Source organism: Martes martes (assembly GCF_963455335.1).
Source record: "Martes martes genome assembly, chromosome: 13".
In the NCBI taxonomy this organism is placed as follows: Eukaryota; Metazoa; Chordata; class Mammalia; order Carnivora; family Mustelidae; genus Martes; species Martes martes.
In genome coordinates, this window is record NC_137901.1 from 24,282,272 (window position 1) to 24,308,150 (window position 25,879).

General features: G+C 50.4%; 1 protein-coding gene across 1 annotated transcript in view; it reads left to right on the forward strand.

The window, feature by feature from the left end:
• Positions 1-25,879, forward strand: part of MYO5B (myosin VB) — a gene marked incomplete at its 5' end in the record, with an annotated part of 248,587 nt that overhangs the window by 98,332 nt on the left and 124,376 nt on the right. The window contains 6 exons of the mRNA XM_080821604.1: positions 2,670-2,826; positions 9,049-9,192; positions 10,769-10,850; positions 15,769-15,876; positions 19,897-20,006; positions 25,395-25,660. Of these exons, the coding sequence (XP_080677730.1) occupies positions 2,670-2,826; positions 9,049-9,192; positions 10,769-10,850; positions 15,769-15,876; positions 19,897-20,006; positions 25,395-25,660 (867 nt within the window). The remainder of the gene's footprint in view (positions 1-2,669; positions 2,827-9,048; positions 9,193-10,768; positions 10,851-15,768; positions 15,877-19,896; positions 20,007-25,394; positions 25,661-25,879) is intronic.

Below are 25,879 nucleotides of genomic sequence, written 5' to 3' on the forward strand. Positions count from 1 at the left end.
ATATTTGAGAATGGTCAAAGTCAGGGAAGGTTTCAGAAGGTACTTGTTGGTCTGAGAAGAGGTAAATTTACCTGACTTTATCCTACATGTCAACATCACCTCTAATAGCCATCAAATTAGGCAGCAGTTAGCGCTCCTGGCCATTGCCCGCACTTCCTCGGGCTCAACAGCCTTGAATGTAAAGACTTGTTAAAAGTTGGGGAGATTTATAAGTCTTGTAGTATTTCGGCCACATGCATGCATTTTCATCAGAGCATCAGAATTTCCCTCCACATCCTGCCCGTCTCGTTTCCCCACTTGATTCTGTCTTTTGAGTTCCTGACATTTTGTCGTCCTGTCAGCCAGCCCCCCTTCTTGAATTCCTGACCGCTTGCCTTAGAACTGCCTGCTTCTCCTCGGACTTTGCTGCCTCCTACAGGACCTGCTCTCTTTTCTGAGCCCAGTGCCTGACCTTTCTGCAGTCTCTTCCCATTGATGCACAGGGCAGTTCCCATCTTGGCACTTCGGGTGAAAAGTGACCCGTGTCCTGGGTCTGTGCCTTCTTATTTGTGCCAGCTGTGTTCTGTGTCTCCGCCTAGTCCAGTCTGCCGTGTGTGCGCAGTTGCCGCAGGGAACTGGACAGTGCTCACTCCTGCCCCCCCACCCCCGCCGCTCCCGTCCATACTCCCCTAGCATCTGTATGGTACTGCCAAAGAGCCTGCTTGAATTCTTTGGACAGTCTCTACTTCTGCTTTCCATGTGACCCTCTGCTGAGGAGTAAGGCACAGACACAGGCTGTGCTCATTATTGATTGATTTTAGGTCGAATGTAGGGGCCTGAGGCCAAACTTCAGACCTGGGGGTGTGGGTCCTGCAGCTCACTTCTCTTTATTGTGGTTATGGGCACGTTCTCAAGCTAGCGTCCGGCACGGGTCTGTTTCGGAAGTCTGCAGTCCAGGGCTGGAGGTCCAGCCGGTTACACTCTGAGTCATTCAGGAGGGCTGTGCTTCTGAGCAGTTTTCTAGGGAGTTGATTATGAAGTATTGAGAGGTGACACCTGTCACGATCTCCATGGTCTGGGGGATGTATACAATGAAAAAGAGTGAACTTGGGAAATACAAGCATTGTCCACAGGCTTCTGGAACTACAAGGGACCTCAGAAAGCCACTTCTTACTCTTCCAAATACTAGGCAGGATTTGCCTTTGTTCTTAGGTAACCGGTTGTGGAGCCAATTGGGAAGATCCATTGTGTTTTCCCCATCTTCAACAGTGTGCACTAGCCCACTGTGTTGATTCTGATCCCTCCCCAGCTGGTGACAGTGGTTTGTGTGAGCTAAGTCCACATCACCCTTTGCTGACCTTGAACAGTGGCTCTCGGTTAGGGGTTCTTTGGCCCAGCTACCACACGAGTCTGCCCGGTGCTCCCACCCCCAGCCCGGATCTCTCCTATCTTTCTAGTCCTCTCCTAGTTGACATCAGTGTCATCATGCTGCTTTCCTAAGTCTTGGCTGTCGGCTCAGATCAGAAGCAGGGCCAATATTCCTTCCCCTGTGCTGATAAGCCACAGTCTACCTGTGTTGGTCATTAGCACGGTGGGGCAGGCGGCCAGCGGTGGCTTCTCTGTTCATTCTGCTACGGTCTGCTCTGCCCAGGAAGCCCCAGGAGCTGGTGTAAGTAGTAGTGCGCCGGGGCCAGGAGGGCTGTGTCATTAAACACACCTCCATGCTCCGAGGCTTTCTTATCTGGGAGGGGGTGCTGGTTAGTATATTCTATGCCATGCACTGTTAGAGGGACTGGAGACAGAGAGCAGAGTGCCTGCCTTCCCAGCAGTGGATCTGTGAGCTGGATGTAGGTGGCTAACTATAGCCCTTACAAGTGATTCATTAACCAAACCTGTGGCCCCCCCACATTTGTTCTCGCCCCATGCTTGAACACGCATGTTCCTTAGAGATCTGATAGACTGCTCTCTGCATTAGCTGCCTGTCCTTCTGCTATCTATTTTAAAGGGATAAATATAGATGCATTTTTATCTGCTATAGAGGATCTTTTTTCTGCCTTTCATTTAGTCTTACTGAAATCCTTCTCACTGCAATTGATAGCTGTTTTATCTAATTCTGATAAACTTGAGGCAAGATCACTCTGGTGGTTAATAGCATGCCTTTTATGAGACATACATATGAGCAAGAAATTTGAAACTATCTGCTGGCACGCTGGGCTGAAACACGAGAGGAAAAGATCCTTGTTTTTGAAAAGTTGTAACTCACACGGTGGCCCCAGATGGGCATGCCGCAGAATCAGAGGTGAGACTATGTACCTGCAAAGGCACATGTGTGAATTCTCAGGATGTGTGTGTATGTGTGTGTGTACGTGCACATAGAGGAATGGGTGAGGGGGTGCTGCCTCCCCGGAGGGAGTGTGATTGTGACCGGCTGGCCCCATTCCCCTTGCCGAGAGCCCCTAGGAAGGACGTGTGCCTTTTGTAAGCCCTTCTCCGAACTCTCCTTTCTCCTGCTCATGGATCTTACACAAGCAGGGGAGGGAGGGCAGACTGTCTTAAAGCTGTCCCTCGTATTTTTCCTTCGGAGAAGATGAGATGATCTTGATCAAGCTCAGGCCCTTGTCCACAGAGTCCGTGGAAGGCAACAGAGCCCTTCCACAGCCAGCCACTGACCAGAGCTTTTTCCCTTCCAGAGATGAGAAGAACCAGTCCATCATAGTCAGCGGGGAGTCTGGAGCCGGCAAGACCGTGTCAGCCAAGTACGCCATGCGCTATTTTGCCACGGTGGGTGGCTCAGCCAGTGACACCAACATCGAAGAGAAGGTCCTGGCGTCCAGTCCCATCATGGAGGTAAAGCCTTCCAAACATACTTGGCCTTTCTGGCTGGAGCTTCTTTGTCACGTGGTCCACATTCCTGCCTTTCTTGCAGAGCCCCTTGTCTCCCGGTAAGGAAAGAATGCCAAGGGTGCCCCTAAGAGCACAGATTTGGGAAGTAATCTCTCCTGGTAGCCTCCTTCAGGTCCCCAGTACCGAGCGGAGTGTCCTCTTCATGCCATCCTTGTCCCCAGACTCTGCGGATGCTCTAGTGAGCGCCCTTCCATCCTGCCTCCACCCCCGTAGCTGTTCCCTCCCCTGCCCCTGCCGCCAGCCATCGTGTGTCAGCAGGTCCCTGCTTCCCCCCAACCATCCGGGACTTTGAAGTCCTGCAGGATCAGGAGGGCAGTGTGCATGGGCATGGGAGGCTGGGTGGGGGAAAGGTAGAGCTGAGAGCTCTGTGACAGCACGGAACCTGCTGATCCTCAGGAAGCGGTTACCTGGATGGCGCGAGCGCCCGGGGCCTTCTGTCTGTCCTCGACGCCCCAGCCCCAGAGCAGTCAGTACAGGTACAGCGCCAGAGACATTTCTTAAAACTTCAGTCTTGCTGTAACTCCCTGGGTGTCAGGGTTGGAACTTCATTTCTCTTTTTATCTCTCTTTCCTCCATAAAAATTTAATTCTGGTAAAGTAAATCTAAATGGGTACAGTCCCTGGGCCAGCTTTGATTTCCTGCCTCTGAAGTAGAGGCTCTTGGTTATTGTCTGGGTTACAGCTAGCCCAGGGCTGCTCCTTGTTTTAGGAAGAAGAGATTGAGTTGAGGCCAAAAGCTGCCAAGATAGTGTCAGATTCTCTGCAGTGCCTTGAGCCAGGTCATTTAAGACCCAAGTCGCCAAGGTGGTTAGTCTTTCAGGTTGTTTTGGAGCTGAGGGAAACGAGAACCTGCCAGGACCTTCCTAGATCCCCCTCTCCCCCGACCCCCTTCCTTTACCAAGTGCGTGACTTAAGACTGAGTCTCAATGCCTAGGAATTCATTGTTTTTTGTGGGTATAATCCGCCTACATAGTTGGATTATCTGGAGAACTTTGATTCTCTGTTCACTAACAGGACATAACATAATCATTAACAATTCAACAAAAGCAAGTTCATGGAAACTTGGAATTCTTACATGGATTGGAGAACAGTTAGTACAGTTGGAGGCATTTTTACCAAAAAGATAGGAGCAAGAAGACTTTTATTGTCTTATAATGGTTCTTAAACTCAAGTGCATCAAAGTCACCTGGAGGTCTTGTTAAACCAGACTGCTGGGCCCCAGCCCCCGAGAGTTGCTGATTTAGAAGGTCTGGGTAGGGTACCCCCAATTTGCCTTTCTACTGATAATTGCTCCACATCTGGGTCTGTTTCTTTACAGCCTTCTCACTGAATATTATAGTCATAAGCCTTTTCTCCATATCATTGAGGTTTTTTATGAACCGCCTTATTGGCAGCAAACATATTAATATTGTCAGACCTGCAACTAGTTAGTAGCCCATTTGTTCATAGCATTTATTCTAAGCCCAAGGTTGGGGCCTGGCCATGACCTCAATTCAGAATGTGATGGTGGACCATGGCCTGGCCTGCCTGAGACCATCCATGCACCTAAACGGAAGCAGTTAAGATTGTGCTCTACGATCAGCATCATGTTTCATCTCAAATGGGAGTCAAACCAGGCTCTTAGCTTCTCCTTTGCCCCTGAGTTTCAAAACCCAGGCCATTTTTAAGGTGATAAGGTTTCAAAGACCCAGAGTGCTGCCTCTTTTAAGAAATAGAGAAGGTAATTTTTCTGGGCAAAACAGAGAAGGGAAGAAATTACATCTGTTACATCTTCAGTGCCTGGACAAAGTAATTTAAGTCGAGATGAGAATTTAATGAAGGTAGATCACCCTATTATTAAACATGTATGAGACACAAGAGGATTTTTTAATTGATTTATTGTGGTTAAACATACATAAAATTTACCCTTTCACTATTTTAAACGAACAATTGAAGGGTCTTAAGTACATGCGTAGTGTTGGGCAACCATCACCACCATCCGTTTCTAGAACTCTTTAATCATCCCAAACTGTACCCATTAAAGAATAACCTTGTTCTTCCCCACCAGGCCCTTTTAACCTCTATTCTACTCTCTGTCTCCATGAATTTACCTGTTCTAGGCACCTCAAATAAGTGGAACCATACAATATTTGTTCTTTTGTGCCTGGCTTACTAAATGTTTTCAAAGTTCATCTGTGTTACAGTATGTAGGAGTGTCCCCTTCCTTATTATGGTTGGATGATACTTTGTTGTGTGGATAAGACCGCGTTTTGTTAATCCATCCCTCTGTCCATGAACTGCTCGGGTTTCCACCTGTTGGCTGGTGTGAACAAGGCCACTGGACAATGGCATGCAAGCCTACGACTCCCTGCTTTGGGGGTGGTTTTCAAATGATAGAGGTCTGTCTAAAACAACCTAACATGTTCAGTAGCTCTTACGTCCTGAATGGGCTGGTGCACTGCTGGGGATTCGGGATACTTTGGCATGGGAGAGGTGGGGGAGCAACACGCACACCCCAAAACATGCAAGATGTGGTTCAGTTGCTAAGGTCTAGAGGAGGAGTATGTGCACGGAGCAGCCTCCTCGAGCCTGATGTCACGTAAAGGAACGGTGCAGTGGTTTGGGCTCACAACATTAAATTTCTACCTTGTGCAAGGTGCTACTTTGGAAACTCTGTGGGTAATTCCCTAGGGCTCCTTCTGTCAGATGACAGAATCTGGTCATCATGGAGATTGTCCCTTGAGTTTTTAAGTGTTTTCTTTGAGAGAAGTCTTGGACAGAAACATGGCAAGGAAGCATCGTAGCCAAGAAGAACTCTCGGCGGGTCAGAAAGTGTTGCTGGGCCAAGAAAGAGCAGTTTCTGCAGCACTAAAGCCTGCCTCTTCACAACTTTGAGGTTTAGGTGGGCCCGTGTGTCAGGAAGCCCAGTCAGCTCTGTGGCTCCTCAGAAGGTTGGAGGCAACACCAGGCACGTCTTCCCCGGGGGCCAGCCAGTTCCTGATGGCTCGGCCCCCGTCCCGACCAAGCAGTCTGCCATGCTCCCACACCATCTCCTTATTTCTGCAGCCGCCTCCCGGGGAGACTGCTGGGGACGGTCCAAGGCAATGGAATCCCCAGCGAGGTGCACTAAGTGACAGTGGCTTGAATTAAAGGCGACTTGAGGGTGGGTTGGGATGATTCATTCTCAGCGCCAGGCTCTCTGACCCCGCTCCGTGTGAGCTTGCTGGCATCTGGGAGTGGTTTGTTTGTGAGTCTGCACTGACTGAAGGACGCTGGTCACCGAGAGACTGTTAGAGCAGAGGCAGAACCAAGTCTGGATCGGAGGGGTTACGTGGTTTCTTGGGGTCCCCAGCGTCTACACCACACAAGTCCAGGAACCAGAGACTGCCCCCATCCCGGGAGAAGGAGGAGACTGTGAGGGTACAGTGAGCAAAAATCATCTAAACTAAGACCGGTTACTATGTAATTCGGGGATTTAACCTTTTTCCTTTTGAGCTGAAGAAACAAGGCCCGCACCTGTCCACCTGTTCATACAAGAGTCTGCGCCCAGACTCACTCACGGAGCACGTCTCTTGTCTCACGTGCAACACACTCGCCACTCCGCACATGAACCTGCCCTGACCCTTGACCCAGGCCAGGGCCGTAACTGGAACCCCTCCTCCTCCCCACTAGCAAAACTCAACTCCCCCTTTAAGACCCTTGTCAGCTTACACCCCTCCAAGCCACTCACGTTGTGCCGGCCGTGGCTAACTGCTCCCTGCTGTGCGCCTCCACACATTGATACATCCCTTGTTGTATGATCCTCATTATACGGAAATTACTCCATTTGCTCTTCCTATGTATGTGCACGTGCATGAACAACAGAGAAGGTGGTTCCCTTATGTCCTATGTGAATGGTAGCGTATTTTGTCATTTTGCAACTCTTTCCCTCAACATCTTTTAAATTTATCCACGAATCATGCTCTAGTTTGCCTATATCGGCTTTATAATGTCCTGTGGTGTGAATCCACTACACGTTATCCGTTCCCCTACTGGTGGGCATTTAGGATGAATTTTTTTTTTTTATTACTAAATACAACCTGTGCCAAAGATTCCTGTGCTTACTCTCATGTGCACTTACGTGTCATTCCAGGTAATATGTAGAAGTAGACTTGCTGAACCGTGAGGTGAATGTGTATTCAGTTTTACTAGATATGTCCAGTGACTTCTCAGAACAGTGGTTCCAGTTCCCATTTGAGCCAGCAACATGGGAGAGTTCCCTTGTCCTCACATCCTCCTCATTTTGCCGTGTCTGAGTTCCTAGTCCCGGGCCCTCCCCACTTGAGTCTGCTGTTCTCTGATGTCCAGTGAGGTTATCTTTTCTCAACACTTGTTGGTCACATGAGTGTCTGCCGTGAATTTCCTGTTTATACCGTTTGCTCATTTTCCACGTTGTAACCACTTGGGTTATGTCTGCTTTTTTCCCTTGGTCTGTGGGACTCAAGGTTAAAACCTGTTTTTCTTTTCTCATCTATGATAACTCATCAAAATGTTTCCTGAGTCCGTGTAAAATCAGAAAAATTCCAGCAAGCATTTAAAAGATGCAGAACTGCACGTGCGTCCTTCACGCACAGGAGCTGGGAGTCCTAGGGTAGAGTTGACGGGTTGGGTCGTAATAACCTCTTCTCTTTGTGGGTGCCATTACATATTTTTAAAGTACTTCTAGATCTGTCACTGCTCAAAGCAGCCTAGTGAGGTAAGGAGGCTAGACCTCTCGACTGTGATCTCTAGACCCTGGGCAAGCTTTCCCCTAAGCCATCACAAGGAGTGGGGTCAGGTATGACAAAGACTCTTGTTGCCATTTTACGAATTATGGAGTTTGAATATTTTGAAATTTTTACATTGAAATATATTTGTTGAAACTAGATGGTCTTTGAGAATGTTCCACAAACCGGACTTTGCCGATTGTATCTTCGTGATGCTGATTAACGTGTTCCTTTGTCCTCTGTGTTTCCTGTAAAAGGGCTGTAAAATTCAGAAGCTTGATTAAATTAAAGTTGGATTTTTGGCACACGTTTGGGCCATCACACCAGGGGAACTTGGATGGGAGGTGGGTGTGTAGAGTGCAGGCGCCCCAGACCAGACACGTTCCGTAGTGTAGAGTTAGGCTTGGGTTTCTGTGAGTGAGCGGCTGCACGACTCACGGCCTCACCGGACTCATCTTAAGAATGGGAACGGGGCATTTTCGTGAGGATGTGTTACTGGGATCTTTAAGCAAGGATTTGCTTTCAGCTGCCCTGTTTGCCTTGTTATAACAGATACCAGCTGAGCTTGTGTAGTTTTGGAACACCCGGAGGCACTGGTGGCTCTGTGGCTTGGATCCAGCTGAGAAGGAGCAGAGGGACAATCTGGATTTGGATCTTCTTTCAGCCTCTGTGTCCCTCAAATTTCATAGACAACTTTTTCAAGTGTTTCAACCACTTAAAAATGTAAACGTGTGAAAGGGATTAAAGTTAAAATAGTAATATAGTGATATATAGTAATATATATTATAATAGTAATATATTCATTACTGATCCATTAGCAATGCGATGCTTTATAGAAAGTGAATAATCATGCCAGGCCATTTAGTCCCTTACTTTTTAAATTCTCATCAGGTGTTTTGAACTGTGCCCCTATAGCTGCGTGAGAAAAGGTATCCAGAGGGTGAGGCCTTCCTGATACGATCTAGTGATGAGGTTGGTCTGGATCTTGGTCTCTTTCTCTGAAATACCATTTATCAGTTAGGAATGACATCTGACTGCTTAGTCACGGAGATCTGATTAAAGCACGGGAGAGTCTGCCTTTCTCACTTCAAGCTGAGAGCTCTCAAAGACTGGCATTGGTTTGGTAGCTCAAGCGTGTCAGAACGTGATTCTTCAGACCTTTTCTTCATGGTCCCAAGGTGACTGCTCCCGCTGCAGCCATCACCACGCACGTTCCAGGTGGGATCACTGGAAAGAGTCCACCAGTCAGCTCCTTACTCTCACTGGCCATCCTTAGGAGTAAAGGAGGCATGGAATGAAGTTTTGTGTTTAGCTCGGCTCATTGTCATCCCTACAGTGGAGGGGGTTTCTGTAAGGAAGAGGAGAGAGCTGCGCGCACACACACAACCTCGAAACCAAGAAAGCTTTCCTGGTTTTGCATACCTCTTGTGTGTTCTCTGCAGGCCATCGGAAATGCCAAAACCACTCGCAATGACAACAGCAGCCGGTTTGGAAAGTATATTCAGATCGGCTTTGATAAGAGGTACCACATCATTGGGGCCAACATGAGGACCTACCTGCTGGAGAAGTCCAGAGTGGTCTTTCAGGTGAATGGCATGAGTTGGGCCTTTTTGTACATTTTCCCCCATGAGTGATTGCTCACTTGCTCCCTGACCCACTCCCTATGCCCAGAGAGAGCATCTCCTTTTTAGGATACACTTGACATTTAGCTTTTCTCTTTTTACGTTGAAAAATATTCATGTGAATGCCATGGACATCAGGCCTGGAAATCTGCTCGGTATTGTTTTGAAGTGGGTATTGTTTTTAGATTCAGTCACCAAACGTAATGAATGCCTGTTACGTACCAGCCCTGTGCGTGATACTGGAGACACAGGGACGAGATAGTCCTGTTCTTTGTGGATTTGAGAGTCTTAGGGGAAGGTTGTGGGCTTCAGCTTCCCCAGGAACCTTCTTACTTTGTAGGTCCTATTTAAACAAACAAAAGAAAGCTCACTGCTTGGACATCTACTTAGCCCGAAAACAGTCCTTCCCCAGCCCCTTTTTGGTGTCCTGTCCCCGACTTGAGATGACACACGTCCTGGTCTGAGGTGGCCCCACACTCCGAATGTCACCCCGACATTCGACTGCCTGCGGAGGGGACATCCTGAACAGCTTCAGCTGCTTCTCAGAGACGCCCCTCTGCAGGCTGGTGCTTAACAAACGTCTAACGGATTTTTTAACCAGCTTTATTTGTTTTTCCGTTTTTCTTTTTTTTTAAATATTTTATTTATTTATTTATTTATTTATTTATTTGACAGAGAGAGAGATCACAAGTAGGCAGAGAGGTAGGCAGAGAGAGAGGGAAGCAGGCTCCCTGCTGAGCAGAGAGGCCGATGTGGGGCTCGATCCCAGGACCCTGGGATCATGACCCGAGCCGAAGGCAGAGGCTTTAACCCACTGAGCCACCCAGGCGCCCCCGTTTTTCCGTTTTTCTGTTCGGGATCTCTCCCCACCTCCCAAATTTGGTTTGACAGCCCCACATCCTCATCTCACAGCAGCAAAGCAGACAGCCCGTTGTGCTGGGTGCAGGTCAGGGCTGCCTGTGGCTCTGGCCAGAGTCTTCGCTGAGCACCCCTCGAGCCTTCCTCTTCCTTTGCCCAGGCCTCCTAAAGCCCCGTCCCCCGCCACTCTCTGCACCCCCCCCCCCCACCACTCTGCCAGTTTAAGGCTGGTGAAGCCCGAGTGTCCGCTGTGAGTCCTCCCTCCGTCTAGGACCTTCAGTGACTGCCCCAGCCTGACATGATGGGCAAGGGCAGAGCTCTGACTTAATTCCCAGCCTCCCAGAGGGGACAGGGAGCCTACCGCAGGTGAGTGACAGCCTGCGTGGCCGAGCCAGGGAGCAGGGACAACCACACGAGTGTGTGGGAGTTGGCAGCCCACCGCTGTGGAAGAGCAGAGAACAAGAAGAACGTAGGAGAGAGCTAGAAATCCTCAAGCTCGAAGAGGGAACATAACCGTGAATGGAACATCTGTGGGTGGGTGTTGAAGGTGGCAGAGCTGTGAGGGAAGACGTGAGCACAAGTCTTGACCCCTGTCACCCACAGGACGCTGGGATGAGAGTGAGTGAGGGGATGATCGCCGGGGTCACTGCCCTAAAACTGTTGGACTTGTTTCCTCCTGCAGGCGGACGGTGAGCGGAATTACCACATCTTCTACCAGCTCTGTGCTGCCGCCAGCCTTCCAGAATTCAAAGAACTTGCACTAAGTATGCAAATGTGGGTGTGCCTGTCCTCGGGGAGGGGCTGTGTGGCCACGGGGTACTGCCCCGGGGTGGGGGGCTCTGCACAGAGCCCTCTGTCCTGGGTTCTTGTTCCAGCTCTGCTTCCCATGCGAGCATGTCCCCGTCCAGGCCTCCTTGAGCATCTGTACCCAATCCGTAAACTCGGGCCAATTGTCCCCAGGCAGCCTGCCACAGAAAACCATTTGAGAGGGGGAAGGGGGTGTGGCATAGTATTTTACAGAGCACATAAGAATTTCCATGCACTATTTTGAAAAACAATCACACTTCAGAGAGCATAAAAAGGCCGTCCCACCATGAGGATCTAGAGATTTACCCAGTGCAGCTCATGTCATTGTAGCCTGGGAGTTTTAAGTCCTACTCGAGGGTAGAGCTGAAGGAAAGGAGGGGGTGAGAGGCTGGGGCAGGATGAAGGTGGCTGGCCCGGGGCGAGGGGGTGGGGGAAAGGGGCTGCTGAGCATTAGGCCCCAGGGTGTGCAGACCTCCCCATAGCTGGTGGGGCGTTGTGGCAGCCGGTGGCACCCGGCGGGGGGGGGTGGGGGGAGGGGGGCACTGCAGTAGTAGCCGATGGTGTGAAGAGCTGGGTGTCTAGACAGGGGTCAGTTGGCCCTTATGTGTCTGTGAGAGAAACCGACCCTTAAGGCTGTCCATGACCCAGATCCTAGCTGTCTTCAGGGCCCAGTACCAGATCGACCTCTGACAGCCGCAGCCCATACCCCTCAAGGCTGATACATACCAGGTAGTTCAAACTTCGGTCCGCCCTCCTAACTCTCTGCTTTACTTATGGATTCCTGCCGCATTTGGTGCCAGGGTCATGCGGGTTAGCACTGGGTCCTTGGTCCATTCACTGAAGCCTACAGAGGTAGTGTGAGGCGCCGGGGATGGAGCGCTCAGTGTACCCATTGTGGGGCCTGCCCTCGCTGAGCTCACGGCCCGTTACCGTGCAGCGTGGGAAGGCTGTGCTGAGGGAAGCAGAACCAAGGCGGGTGGAAGGTTCGCAGGGGAAGGAAATTGAGAACCAGAGGAGGAAGCCCAGGACGGCATGCTACGCTGCTTTTCTGCTGTACCATATTCCGTGTTTGCAAGTCTGCCTCCCCCCAGTGAAGCTGTAAACTCCTTGGGAGGGACGGGCACAAGCCTTGTTGGACGCGTCCCTCCCGGAGCTGGCGACTTGGGCTCGGGTGTTGGTTTATGGCCACAAGTGACCAGGAATGCAGACCTTTGCGTTGATGAGCTCTCAGGCTCAGGGTGAGGCCATGTTTGGCCTCATGGGTGCATCGGCTGTGAGCTCCAAAGCCTGACAGTTCCACGATAACGGTTGGTGGTTGGAAACATGAAGTAAATGAAAGACTAGCCAGGGGTTCCTCGTGGATAGACCGCCTTGCCTCCTTCCCCCTTCCCTTCAGCTAGAACATGCTCCTCAACTGAGCAGAAGTCACTGTGAGACCCTTTGGCCCAGTGAGGGGGAGCGGAGGGACACTCTGTCTGTACTTCCCTCTGCTCTGTTGATGGTGGTCTGTTGCATGAAAATGACCTCAGGATGAGATTTTAAAAAACAATACTCCCATGAATCATGGGTTGAAGTGTAAATAAATCGTGGTAAAAAGAAGTGTAATGGGCTTTTTATTTCCTTACATAGAGCCTTCAGGTAATAAGGAGTAAATTCTTTATTTTTCTCTTCCATGGGTATGTTGACAGTCTTCTGAACAGCCTTCTTGCTTTGCACAGTTGGAGCAGAGCCTCCCAGGTGAACTGCCAGCCCACAGCTGGGGTCCCCTGCTCTAAGCACTGGCCTCACGCCTCCTCTGGGCGGTACACAGTTCGCTGTCTATCTGGTGAGCCAGTTACTGGGGGGTTTTGTGGCATATTTCTCCTTGGAAATGCGAACTAAAGGGAGACCCACACTGGAGGAGAGCTGTTGCTCTGGGACGGGACGGTCAGTGCCGGCTTCATGGGCTGGAAAGGAGGACCCGGATCCAGAGCCGCTAAGCCGATGGCAGGGGACTATCTCCTCTTTATGAGCATCTGGAGTGTGATGGTGACAGAGCTGATTGCACGCCTGAGAGATGATCATCTCGATTGGATTCAGTCATTTAGTAGAGCGAAGCTGTGACTGACCCGGGTGGGCCCTGCAGGGATGAGCCCCAGCCCGAGGAAGTTCCCCTGTGGGGCCCGAGGTTGGGAACTAGCAGCAGGGGAGGTGGGCGGTCAGTCTGAGTCAGAACATCAGCCAGGGGGGCCCTGGCTTTTGACAACGAAGGGTCTCAGTAGACACTGAAAATGCCTCCTTTCCTCCAGCAGAGAGGTCTGGTGTCCTGCGTATTTTTCTGATATGTCAGCTGATAGCTTTCGATAATGAGTTAGGTTGTGTTTTTGGGAAAACCATCTAGTAAACAATCATCTCCATGTTAGGGTGGTCAGGTAATGGGCTCCCAGGCCGGCCAAAGTCTGGGGGAACCCGGGTAGTCCCTTCCAGCCCTATGTTCCTCAGTTTGCCCATCTGAAAAATAGGAATAAATATAGTCAGTTACCCTAACACACCCCTGCAGAAATCATCAAAGGAAGTACTTTGAAAGGTGAGTGAAAGGAAGAATGATGCTTTTCTTAAGCCTTTGAAACTCTTCTGTTCTGTGCCAGAGCTCACAGAGGGATTCCATAGAAAAGAGCTGAATTTACCACCTTCCACGGAGACCTGCTGTGACTCCCTCAATAACCATTTGCCTTTTCTGGGGCTGTCTGCAAGCCTGGGGCAGAAGTCCTTCCTCTCCCATGCAAGTGTCTCTAGTCATCAGGGTTTGGGTTACTCCTCCAGGAAGCTTTCCCTCGTAAGCCACGGCTGATACCCTGCTCTCCGTGCCCGTGGACAGTGTAGCCTGGTGGTCTAGCCTGGGTTGTGTGGGGCAGGGTTTGGGTCTGAGTTGGGCCACTTCCTAGCGGGCCTGGCAATGTGTACTCAGCGGAGGAGTGTGGCTTGGAGCAGAGGATGTGTGGTGGGAAATGGAAGAGACCAGAAAGGAGAGGTAGGTGGGCTACCATGGACCCAGATTGGCCGTGGGTGGGTAGAGCTGAGGAACGACCGTCAGGAAGTGGGTGGATCAGGGACAAGAGGTGTGGGAGGATGGGCGAGCCCTGAGTCTGGAGGGACACGCAGAGGCTGTGGCTGCTTCACAAAGAGCCCAGGAGGTTCTTTTAGGTGTTTGACCTCTGTCTTGAGGGCACTGGGGCAGGAGCGGGGGGTCTCTAAAAGACTTTAAATGGGCGTGCAGTGTGATCAGAGTTACCAGCAGCGTGAAAGTGGATTTGAAGGGGCAGGAGCGGAGACTGGGTTAGTCTTTGGCAACAGTCCCCAGACTACAGGGGCATGCTGAAGGTCAGATGTAGACAGCGGTAGTCGGAATGGAGCAAGGAAAGAGACCCAAGACGTTTGTGAGGGGTCAGAGTGGCAGCTCAAGGTGTCGCAGAAAGACTGGACATTGCAGTGAAAACGCATCGAAGCCTGTTGAGCTGATGTGAGTTTGACCACACACATGCAAGGGAGATAATTTCACCATCTTTACAGAAGCAGAACAGTAGCCAGTGTCCAGCTTTGGCATCTTGTCAAAATCAAACACCAAAATTTAGAAATTCCAAACACTGGGCGGGGTTGTTTTACACAAAGGTTCTGCGTTTTGTGGGAAATGTGATTTTGGGGGTAATCTCGATGAGGTACACTTGTTGCCCTAAATGCAAACCTCCAAGCCTGCTGCGTGGATACTGCCCATGTCTTGTTGAGTTACTGCCCTCTGCGAGGGTCGGCTCTGAATTCTAAGGCAGACCTGAGACTTCTCACCAGCTGTGTCCCAGGCTGCTCTCTGAGGCCTGACTGAGAGGAGCTGAGCCGGAGGTGAGATCAAACACATGAGGGTCTCAAGGTTCATCTCTTTGTGTGCCTGAAGAGCTCAGGGGGGTGCCCCAACTCGGTAGAACAAATGAACAAAAAACCATGTCACCTTGGGCACATCATTGCCTCTCTGTCAAATGAGGTTGTCACACTCAGCTTATCGACAGTCCTGGAAGACTCTGATTCTAGGGTGCGTGTAGCTCTCACTGTATATCAGATCCTTTTTTTTTTTTTAAAGATTTTATTTATTTATTTGACAGACAGAGATCACAAAATAGGCAGAGAGGCAGGAAGAGAGAGAGAATGAAGCAGGCTCCCTGCCGAGCAGAGAACCCGATGTGGGGCTCAATCCCAGGACCCTGAGATTATGACCTGAGCCGAAGGCAGAGGCTTTAACCCACTGAGCCACCCAGGCACCCCTATCAGATCCTTTTTTAAAGGATCTTTAAAGGATCTTTAAAGGATCTTTAAAAAGGATCCTTTAAAAGGATCTCCTTTTTAGAGATGGAGTGTGTGCAGGGGTCTGGGGGGGCAGTGGGGAGAGGGAAGGAGAATCTGAGGCAGACCCACACTGAGTACAGAGCCCAACACGGGGCTTGATCCTAGGAGCCTGAGATCATGACCTGAGCTAAAACCAAGAATGAAACGCTTAACCAACTGAGCCACCCAGGCGCCCCTAAGATCCTTTTAAAAAACAAGTCTGTGGTGAGTCCTGTAAACTGAACTGCCTGTGACTTTTTATGGTCATGTGTTTTTGCGTACTGGTTTTATACAAACAAAACAATGCATTCTGGTAGCGTAGCGTAATGCTCTGTGTGTCCTTACCCAGTTGTCTCTCCGTTCGCCATTGTCAGTAAAGATGATATTTTATAAGGGTTGCACATTCAGCTGGGAATAAAATTTTGGTCTGGGATGAGCAGAAATCCTCATGGGTCGTGATCTGTGGGTAAACCAGGATGGAGCTTCTTTCCGATGCCTGATGCTTTTCCTCCTCGTCTCCCGCAGCATGTGCCGAGGACTTCTTCTACACATCACAGGGAGGAGACACACGCATTGAGGGCATCGATGATGCTGAGGACTTTGAGAAGACGCGACAAGCCTTCACACTCCTGGGTAAGCAGCTTCTGAGTGGGAAAAGGCCCAGACGATTGACTTCACGGAGAGTAGAAAAGCACGACAATGTCCCACTTTGCCAAACTTCGTAAGCGCACAAGGAGCCCTGTTGCCCTTGGTGAATGTCGTTGGACTCTTAGTTTATCCCAACCCTCAGACTCCAGAGTTTAAGACTTGTACCTTTGTGGATCTGTCTTAAAAATAAGCGTTTGAGAGTCATCCTCTTAGGCACTGCAAAGTGGCCCTTTCCTCTTCCTCAGGCCACCGAAGCCAGTGGAACAAAATGAAAGAGAACCACATCTTCTTGTGCCATGGTCTGGGTTTAGACGGTGTGTTCTAGCAGAAAGAGCATGTCTTTAGGACCAAGCCAACCCATGTACCACAGTCCTGGGATCCAAGCTGGAAGCAGGCCACGAGGGTCTGGTAGTGTTCTCTCCCATACAGTGCCCGTTCTGTCACCACTTTTTCTACAGAGAGCATTAGCAGTGGGATTCCTCAGGAGCTCTCTGTTCTTCTGGTATTGCTCCTCGGCCTTTTGGCTAATAACACCAAGTGTCCTCCTGGGCATGAAGGGCAATATTTCAAAGCCAAATATTTCAGTGACTCGTGAGAGAAAACTCCTCTCCCCGGCCATTTTTTTTTCCCCCTTGCCATTTTTGAGGAAGAGGAGCCCGAGTGGCAGAGTGGAAGGCAAACCTTTCTTCACGGGGAAATTGAATGAGTTAATTCCTGGGACCTGCCGCCAGAAAAAAACAGAGCTTGGGAAGTCAGCCTGCAGCTCACGAAGCGGCTCAGGATGGCCCTTGTGTCTTTCCCCAGCCCCTTCTCTGACCGAGGTAGACATCTGGCTTCTGAGTCGTGTGACTACTTCAGAGCTGCATTTCTTTCTTTCTTTCTTTCTTTTTTTTTTTTTTAAGATTTTATTTATTTACTTGACAGAGATTACAAGTAGGCAGAGGCAGGGAGAGAGGGAGGAAGGGAAGCAGGCTCCCTGCGGAGCAGAGAGCCCGATGCGGGCCTCGATCCCAGGACCCTGGGATCATGACCTGAGCGGAAGGCAGAGGCTTTAACCCACTGAGCCACCCAGGCGCCCCAGAGCTGCATTTCTTAGGTCCTTTGGTGGGAATCCGGGCGGTCTCACCCAGTGTCCAAATAAAACTTGGCCAAACCAGACACGCCCTAATCTCTGTGTGGTAGAAGCAGGGCTTCGTGGGCTAAAATCTGAGTGCTCTTCACTTCTCGGGGTAACTGGTGGGTAGACGTACTTTGTCTGTCGTGCCCACGAAATAATGACCTAAAAGCCATGCTGGTTATTCCGATGAACAGCATCAGTTAGCTAGAGCAGTGGTTGATGATTATAAAAAAGGTGTTTAAGACGACTTTAGGGATGCAGAAGTATCACGTGCAAAAGGGCAAGGAAGAGCAGCTGGTAGAGGCACCGTTGCCGGGCGGACATTCCAGCCCCTTCCGGGAGCGTGTGGTTGCAGGATCAGGAAGCCTGCCGGTGAGGGATCCTGCTGGAGGGCGTGGACCACGGCTGGTCTGCAAGGCAGCCTGGATTCGCCGCAGCACATGCTGGGACCAGAAGCTCTCAGTGGCAGCTGCTAATGTAGAGAGCATGGCCTGAGGGCACCGCAGTGGCCCGTCCGGGGCCTGGCTATGCTGTCGCAATGAATCAGAACCGTGGAGGACAAGAACCAAGAACACACAAGTCCTTTTGCTGCTGTTGTGTGGCTCGGTCACTGCGCAGGTCTTTGGCCAAGCTGGCCGTTCTGTTGGTGGGCAAAGGGGGAATGTTCACCAGGTCTCGCTCCAGTATCCCACAGCGGGGCGGATTTGAGACTGAGAGATATAGATCGATGACTGACACCCTTGACTTCTCCAATGTCCTAGAATGACTTTATTTAGTTGGGGAGCAGGTTTGGAGAGGACTTGCTGAGCAGGGGACCAGTCTGCCCTGTTGGCCCGAGGCAGGAGGCCGCCCCTGGCGGCTGCTGTGAGCGGTGGGCAGGTGCGGGTCCAAGGAGCAGGCGGCTCCCTCCAAGGCTCCAAGGAGGCCGGGTGCTGTCGTTTGCAAAGCAAATGGCACAGGAAAATCTATTGAAATAAGCCTTTCTTCCCTACTTTTCAATAAACACATCTACTTTTTTATGCACACATTTTCTTAAAGGACAAGATGATAAATATTTGGGGCTCTTGGAGCCATGCAGTGTTTTGAAGCAGCTACTCTGCTCTGCCGCTGCTGTGGGAAGTAGCCATAGACAGAACGTGAATGAGTGGGCATGACTCTCCCAATAAAACTTTATTTATAAAAGCACGCCGTGGGCTGTGGGCCATAGCTTGGCAGCCCCTGCTTTCCTCCTTCGGTTCTGATTTTTGGTTTTCTGCTTGTCATAGTGGAGTACTGCTTATTAGGATAGTTTATAAAGAAGGGGCTTTCTGGTCAGTATGGTGCAGCGATCCTAACTGTTGTTAGGATTCAATAGTCCTTCAATACCTACTACTTAAATTCCTACCATGACTGTGCAGTGAAGGCTTTGACAATGGACAAAGCATTCGTTCCCAAGAGTGAGTGAAGGAGAGAGAAGTGATCTGTCCCTCTTGGGATGGTCCAAAACTCACTTCCTGACTAGTAGGACCTAGTTGAGAGCAGGATGCACGAGCTCAGATTGAAAGCCCAGGACTTTACTCCCCACATGGGTGAACCACCACCAAGCCCCCATCTTGTCTGGGGATACCGACCTCTGGCTTTAACCTATCTTCGTTTTTTTTTTCAATCTTAGTTACACTAAATTTTTTGGCCTCCAGCTCTCTCTCTCTTTTTTTTTTAATTAGGTTAAACAAAGCCAGACGTTTCAGTGACTCGTGCATCTCTGTAGACATTTGGTAATACTTGCCATCTTTGTAACCGTCATCAGTTCAGTTCCATTATTCGTGTTTCTGAGCACCTGTATGCCAAGGCAAGAACAGGGATTCATTATATTGCTATTTCTTTGTCTATTTTGAAACTTTTTATAGAAAATTTGAAAAGTAAATCCCAGCCCCTCTGACGCTTACACAGTGTAATAGTCATTTGTCACTGGTGAAGTCCAGAGTGAATCTGTCTAGTTCATGCCTGGGTTGTCCACTTTGTGGATAGTTTTTCATCGCAGGATAGTCTGTCTTTACCTCCCAGTTACTATATGTGTCACTTTTTTTAGGCTGTGTAAATTATTGCCTTTAAAATATATGCATCTGGAGAGAAATGTGGGAGACCACTGTATTATTTCTTAAACTGAGTGGTAGGTTGACTGGCGTTCTGTTACTCTGCAGCCTTTTTTTGTAGGTCTGGTCTTTTGTAATTCAAAAAGAAATAATAATGTCTTAAAGCTAAATATAAGTTTTAAGAGACGGTCCGTGTCATCGATGACTCTCATGCTCAAGTCAGTGCGGCATCAGGTGTTGGCTCCCGGCAGTTTGAGGTTCGACGTGTCCGGACCCGTGCGGGGGCGTGGAGCATGGCCCTGCTCAGCGGTGGCCGAGAGCCAGCTGGCCGTCCAGCTCCTCCAGCAGTGCTCCCAGAGGGGCCTCCTCTTCCTCCCCCATTGGCACTTTGGATGTGGGACACAGATGTTTGCTGGTTATTATGTTCCGAGAGAAATGACTGCAGATAAATGACCATTCTTATTAAACTCATAAAAACATCCATAAAGTATTTGGTTGAAATGAAGTTTAAAATGAGTCTGCATGATTGCTGTTTCTCCTTTGCTCTTGGAGAAGTTAAAATGGTAGCATAACCCATCTGGTTTGATCAGGACAATCAGAGCAAGGATATTTCCCTTTTAGTCCAGGGAGCCCCTTTGCCCTCGGAGCTGTTACTATGACTGGTAATTACGTGGTGAGCAGCCTGGATCATGTTAGGAGTCATTGGCCCAGAAAGGAAAAATCAAACTTTTTAAAAGTCCTTTAAAAAAGGGTAAAATGTCCTTTCTATCCTACCAGGGATGCTGAGTGTCATTCATTCCTTTTTTTTTCCCCCAGGAGTGAGAGAGTCCCATCAGATAAGCATTTTTAAGATAATTGCTTCTATCCTGCATCTTGGAAACGTGGAGATTCAGGCTGAGCGTGATGGCGATTCCTGTAGCGTATCAGTAAGTCGCACACCAGCACCCAAGATAAAACATACACAATTTACTCTGCTCTTAGAGTTTGATACAACTGAAATGTGTCTTTACACTCAGAGGACACTCGTAGGTTATTTATTCTTAACAGTAATGGTTTCTGTTCTCTTGCTGATAATATTTTAAAAGAACAAGTCCTTTTCAAATCAGCTGCCATCAAATTTCTATCATCAAGGGCAGGGAATTTAGTGGCTATTGAATAAATTCTTTTTCTTATGGATTGCTTTTCCAAGGACCCTGAGGTCCATGGAATTCTACAAAGTGTTCTCCATCCATGAGTACTTTCTGAGCTCCCCACTGAGGTCCGTGCAGCAAGGAGATGGAGTGCTGGACACCATATGTGGTGACTGTCTCCACGGAGCTTGCAGTGTAACTGGGTAGACGAAAGACGACCCTGCTTGGCAAGATTCTGGCAGTACGATGCAGAACATTGAGACACCTTAATGAAAGTATGGCAAATTGCGAATGACTCCATTAATGCTCACAGTGACTGTTACTTTCCCGGTGCCCAGTGTAGCATCAGATCTGTGCCAGGTACGGAATGTCTAAATGGGTAGATGTGGGAGATGGTGGAGATGTGTGGTCCCGTAGTCAGCGGCTGGGGTGTGCTCTCTGCTGTGTGTGTCCGTCTAGGTCCACCCTGGTGTTCCCACCTTGAGTAAGTGAGCCTGAGGTTGCTGACTAGACACCTCTCTCGTGCCCCTTAGTGGCTGCGTCCTGGGGAGGTCCAAAGGAGGATTCTTGTTCCCAACGACTTAGAATTTAGAAACCCAGACTCTGGGAAAAGACACAAGACAGTACTGTAGAATATGAACGTGAGCCTGTGTCGATGCCACTCACAACTGGTGCTTTTTCAGTTGAACAAATATTTATTAACCTCCTGCTGTTTGCCTGGAGTTAGGGCTTATCAGAAGTTGAAACCAGTCCTGCCTTTAGAGAGAGGACCCTTGCCCCATATATTGTTCCTGAAAAAGAAATGATCTTGGGGGCAGGGGGTCTCTTGGGCCCATCAAGGCTGCCGTCATTCTCAGCATGGGACCTGCCACCTCAGGATAGCTTTGAGGCTCACGTGCCTGGGCCCAGTGCGAAAGGAGGGAATGCTGGAGCTGAGCAGTGTTAGGAGATCACGGACAATGCCAGGTGTGTGTGTGTTGCATGGGTGGGTGGGCAGGCAGGTTGGCAGTGACGGTATTATGAGAGAGCCTGTGCTGTGCGAGGAGATCCTAGACCCTGGCAAGATGGGGAGTGGGCCTCCATGCAGGCCACACATGCCACACACCCCCCCCCCCCGACTCTGAGGCCTTCGGGCCAGGTAAGTATTGCTCCCAAGTCTTTCTCCTTGTGAGGAGGGCACATCAAGTGTCTGTGCCTAACCCCCATGTGTACCCCAGTAAATGCCTCTTGCTGCCTTAGGCAGCCATGTATGTCCTGGTGTCAGGGACAGATGAGATTAAGGACATTTGCTTTGAGAAACTCCTGGTTTGGGTCAGTGAGATACAGGGAAGGTGACACATATTCCCTGGGTTTCCAACTCACCCAACGCCCTGCTCCCCTGGCCCCCCCCCCCCATTGTAGATTCTTACAACACCTGTGCCTGTTCTCCATGGTGCTGTGCTTGGTTGTAATTTTACATTTTCCCTTGGTTGGGGCGGGGGGGTTGTTGCATGTCTCTCCCCTCATGAAACATCACAATCTACGAAGGCAGCTACTGTTGGTGAATTATTGTAACCCCAGCAGCTGGGACGGTCGGTGCCCAGCCCTCAGTAGGTGCCTGATGAGTGGATTTTTGCTCAGTGCTGGTTTCCCCCACTAAACTCTAGGGCCGTGTCTGGCGTGGGAGACCATGTCTGGTCTGGAAGGGTGACCTTCCAACCCTGACACACACTGGCACCCACCAGTGTTTCTGTAAAGACTGTATGAAGGTGAATATCAAGAGACAAATTAGAGAAGACTGGACAGAGGGCACGGGTAGTGCTTTAGGGAGAAGAGGGCGGAAGCTGACAGGTAGAGGTTTTGTTACCAAATGGGGCAGCAGGCCCTCTCTCTCAATAACAGGAAGTCAGGGGGTTTTTTTGTTTGTTTTTTAAAGACTTTATATATCTGAGAGCGCACAAGTGAGCATGGGTGGGAGGGAGGGTCAGGCGGAAAGGGAAAGGCAGACTCCTTGCAAGTAGAGAGCTCGATGCAGGGCTCCATCCACCCAGATGCCCCAGGAAGTCAGGGCTTTGAGCACAGGAACTTGGCCTAGGCTGGCCTCACGTTGTTCTCAGATTAGAAGCTGTGCAGAGAACTCGTTGTGAGTCAGGACAGCAAGGGTTAAATCCTGGTTCTGCTGCTTCCTGATAGCTAATCTCTCTAAGTCGGCTTTCTCATCTGTGGAGTGGGGGCTGATATGACCTACCTTAGCCCGGGGCTCCCGTCGGACTTGACTCTTATTCCCAACAGTTTGTTGGAGGCAGAGTAGACCTTGTGGACAGTAACACCTGTGTTACTTCACAGGGTGGGGAAAACTAAGGCCCAGAAAAGACCTTAATGACTGTTAATGGTCATGTCGGGCCCCAGCCAGTGCCGTTTGCCCCGAACCACTGCCAGCCTGGAGCTGGGCCACCCTCCCCGGCCAGGGTCCCCCAGCAGGTGCCAAGCCCAGTGCTGGGCACACGGTGTGCACGGGAAGTCTTCACGAAGCGGTTGCTGGTGAAAGTCTCTCTGGGATGGATTTTGGTTTATTCCTCTGGTGCAGAGGATGGGCCTCCTGCTGGAAAGGCCGTCTGTCCAGACGCAGTATGCCTTCTGCTCGGTCGGTAGTTTTGATTTTTAATTAAAGCATGAAGCTGTGTTCGCGACTGCCAGAGTTATCTTGGAGAGGCAACAGAGTGCAATTACTTGGGCACCAGAGGCAATTTGTTTCTTGAGTTTGGCAATATGGGCCCACAAAACCTAATCTACCTATGATGCTGGCCATTTTTAATGGATTTAGCATCATTTAATTAAGCCTAAATGTAATTGCGTGATGTTCAATCAGTCGCAGTTAGCACCTTTCATCAACAGTCAGAAGTGGGTAACAGAGGGACAAGCCCCATGCCACTGCAGTGGCTGGGAACCCGTCCTGAGGTGAGCATCAAACAGTGCCAGGACAGCGGCTTCTGTCTCCACTGCGTTCCCCTGGGAGGTGCCGGGCGGGGGTCAGGGCTCCGGGAGGCAGGGCTCCAGGGGGCAGGCCTCGAGCCATCCTGTCGGCTGCTGGGAAGCCATCTACAGGTCAGGGAATCCAGTGGCAATGCTATGCCGAGCAATTAAGAACGCCTTGGAAGTAGGTCAGACCGAGAAGTTGGACTCTTACCACCTCCGAACCTGTTGCCTGCCAGGCCGTACCCAGGCATTTAACAGCACTGCAGGTGGCTTTCTTGGGAGGGGGGCGTGGCAGGGGGAGGCGGGCAAGTGCAGGCTGCCACCAAGAGAAATGCTGTCCTTCGGGACAAGGAGCTGTGGCAGCCCCGCCCGCTGTGTGAAAAGGTGGAGGGCCTCGTCCTCCCCACCCAGCCCGAGCTGACTCCCTTCCCCAGCCGGATCAGGAGCTCTGGGCCACAGTCAGAGCTGTCTCCCCGGCTCACATCCTCTTCACCTGAAAAATAAGAGGGACTGGGTTAGAGTGATGATTCCCAAGGAATTTTCCTGGGAACCTTAGCCCTAGGCAATTTCTTAAGAAGCTAGGGGTTCTTTGGTCAATTAAGTTCAGGAAGTGCTGCATAAAATATGTCTCTTGGGGCTCTCAGGGTCTGTTCACACACCAGCTCAGCTGTGTCTGACCTGGTGGCGTCCCTTGGCCCCTGTTGTTAGGTAAAGCCCACTAAAGTGCTTTGTAGCTGTTGCTCTACAGACCGCATTTGGAGACACACTGACCTTACTGGGAGGTTCTTTCCTGCTCTGACATTCTATTATTTTGTAATTGTGTTTGCTTTGGGTAGATGGATTTTAAATATCTGTAGAAGAAAAAAAAAAAACCTGGCCTGGGGAAATGGTGTTAAGGAGGAAATGGTACAGTTGTCTGCGTTAATTTTCATTGAACGCTTCAACTCTCATTTAGATCCTCTACAGCAGCCTCATCAGAAAATGAGTCCCACAAGCAAAGGCAATTTAGGGCCATTATAGAAGGTGGCAACATCGTGTTCTGAAGGATTCCCTTTCTGCTTGAGACTTAATAAGCAATCTGGCAAGCTTGTGGCTTGGTTATCCGCTTTCCGGGTAGGGGGAGGGCATTTAGATGAGAGAGCAAAGAACAGGGGGGTTGGTGGGGTGCCCTGAGGGAAGAGCAAGGAGTATCTGACTTACACATGGGTGTGAAGAGAAGACAAGACCTGCGGGTGACGTGCTTACCGGGGACCGGAAGGCCAGGTGGTATGATGGGCACTTTGGGTAAATGAGGGTTGAGATTGGAGGCAGCTGGGTATGCTGGGTGGAATGGTTATCAGCTGGGTATGCTGCTTATCTCTCTAGAGAAGGGTTTTCAGGAGATGGAATTCCTAGTTTTCTCTCCAGCTCTAAAAGGGTGATATTACCAGTTGCAATATTCCAAGCGGCTCTTCTCCGGTCACAGTTTGTTCTCTGCTCTTGCTGTCTGTCCTCGCTTTCCACACTGATGGGCTTCTTTCCCCGGGCAGCAAGGGCTCTAAGAGTAGAACACCAAATGTGTGTTACTTACTATTCCTGAGGCTAAGGTGCGGGCAAGTCTGCTCAGAGCACTGCAGTGTCAATGTGGGGAAGGATGTCCTGTTGGCTCAGCTCTGTGCTCGTTCCAGAACATGCAGCTGTTGGACCGGGTGCAGCCGGTCAAGGGTAATGCTTGCCCGTGAGGACGTCTTTTCAGGCTGTGGGCTCAGCCCTGCGCGCGGGACTCTGCAGATGGAAACCATACATTTACCGTGATTCTGCATCTGCTGCTTTGTATGGTTCCTGCTGCCGTCTGGCTCCTTATTCCTAATGGATTTACCCGTCCTTAAGCTATCAGTTCTCATTCTGCTCCCTTCACTCAAGGAATTCTCTCCAGCCTGTGACTTGGCAGCCGGCTGGCTGTGGAGGAGGGCAGAGGAAAAGTTGAGAAAGCTTTTGTTTTGTAAAGCCCTCATCCTTCAGTGTAACGATCGGCTGCACCAACACGCTTGGGGGTCTGCTTGTCCCTCTGCTTAGTGGTGTGGGAGTGTGCGAGCCTGCTGGTGCTGTGGCAAGGGGTGGCGAGGGGCGTCGTGGGTCTGCGGTGCTGGGGGGGGGACTCATTTTGGCTCAGGGGGTGGTGGTGGGCAGGGTACGGTGGCAGGCTTGCCCTCCGCTCCCTCCTGAAGCCCTCCTCCGCGTCTCTTCCAGCCCCAGGATGCACACCTGAACGACTTCTGCCGGCTGCTGGGGGTGGAGCACAGTCAGATGGTGCACTGGCTCTGCCACCGCAAGCTGGTCACCACCTCTGAGACCTACGTGAAGACCATGTCCCCACAGCAGGTAGCCAACGCGCGCAGCGCCCTGGCCAAGCACATCTACGCGCAGCTGTTTGGCTGGATCGTGGAGCACGTCAACAAGGCGCTGCACACCGCCCTCAAGCAGCACTCCTTCATCGGCGTCCTGGACATCTACGGGTAGGCCTGCGCCTGGCCTCCTCTCCCTCCGCCTGATGGCTGTGTTGTCCTTCTTTTAAACAAGCAAAACATTTAAAGGGAGAGCAAATAAGAATGTGAGTGGGGGTAGGGAGAGGGAGAAGCAGGGTCCCCGCAGAGCAGGGAGCCCGATGTGGTGCTCGATCCCAGGACCCTGGGATCATGACCTGAGCCGAAGGCAGACACTTAACTGACTGGGCC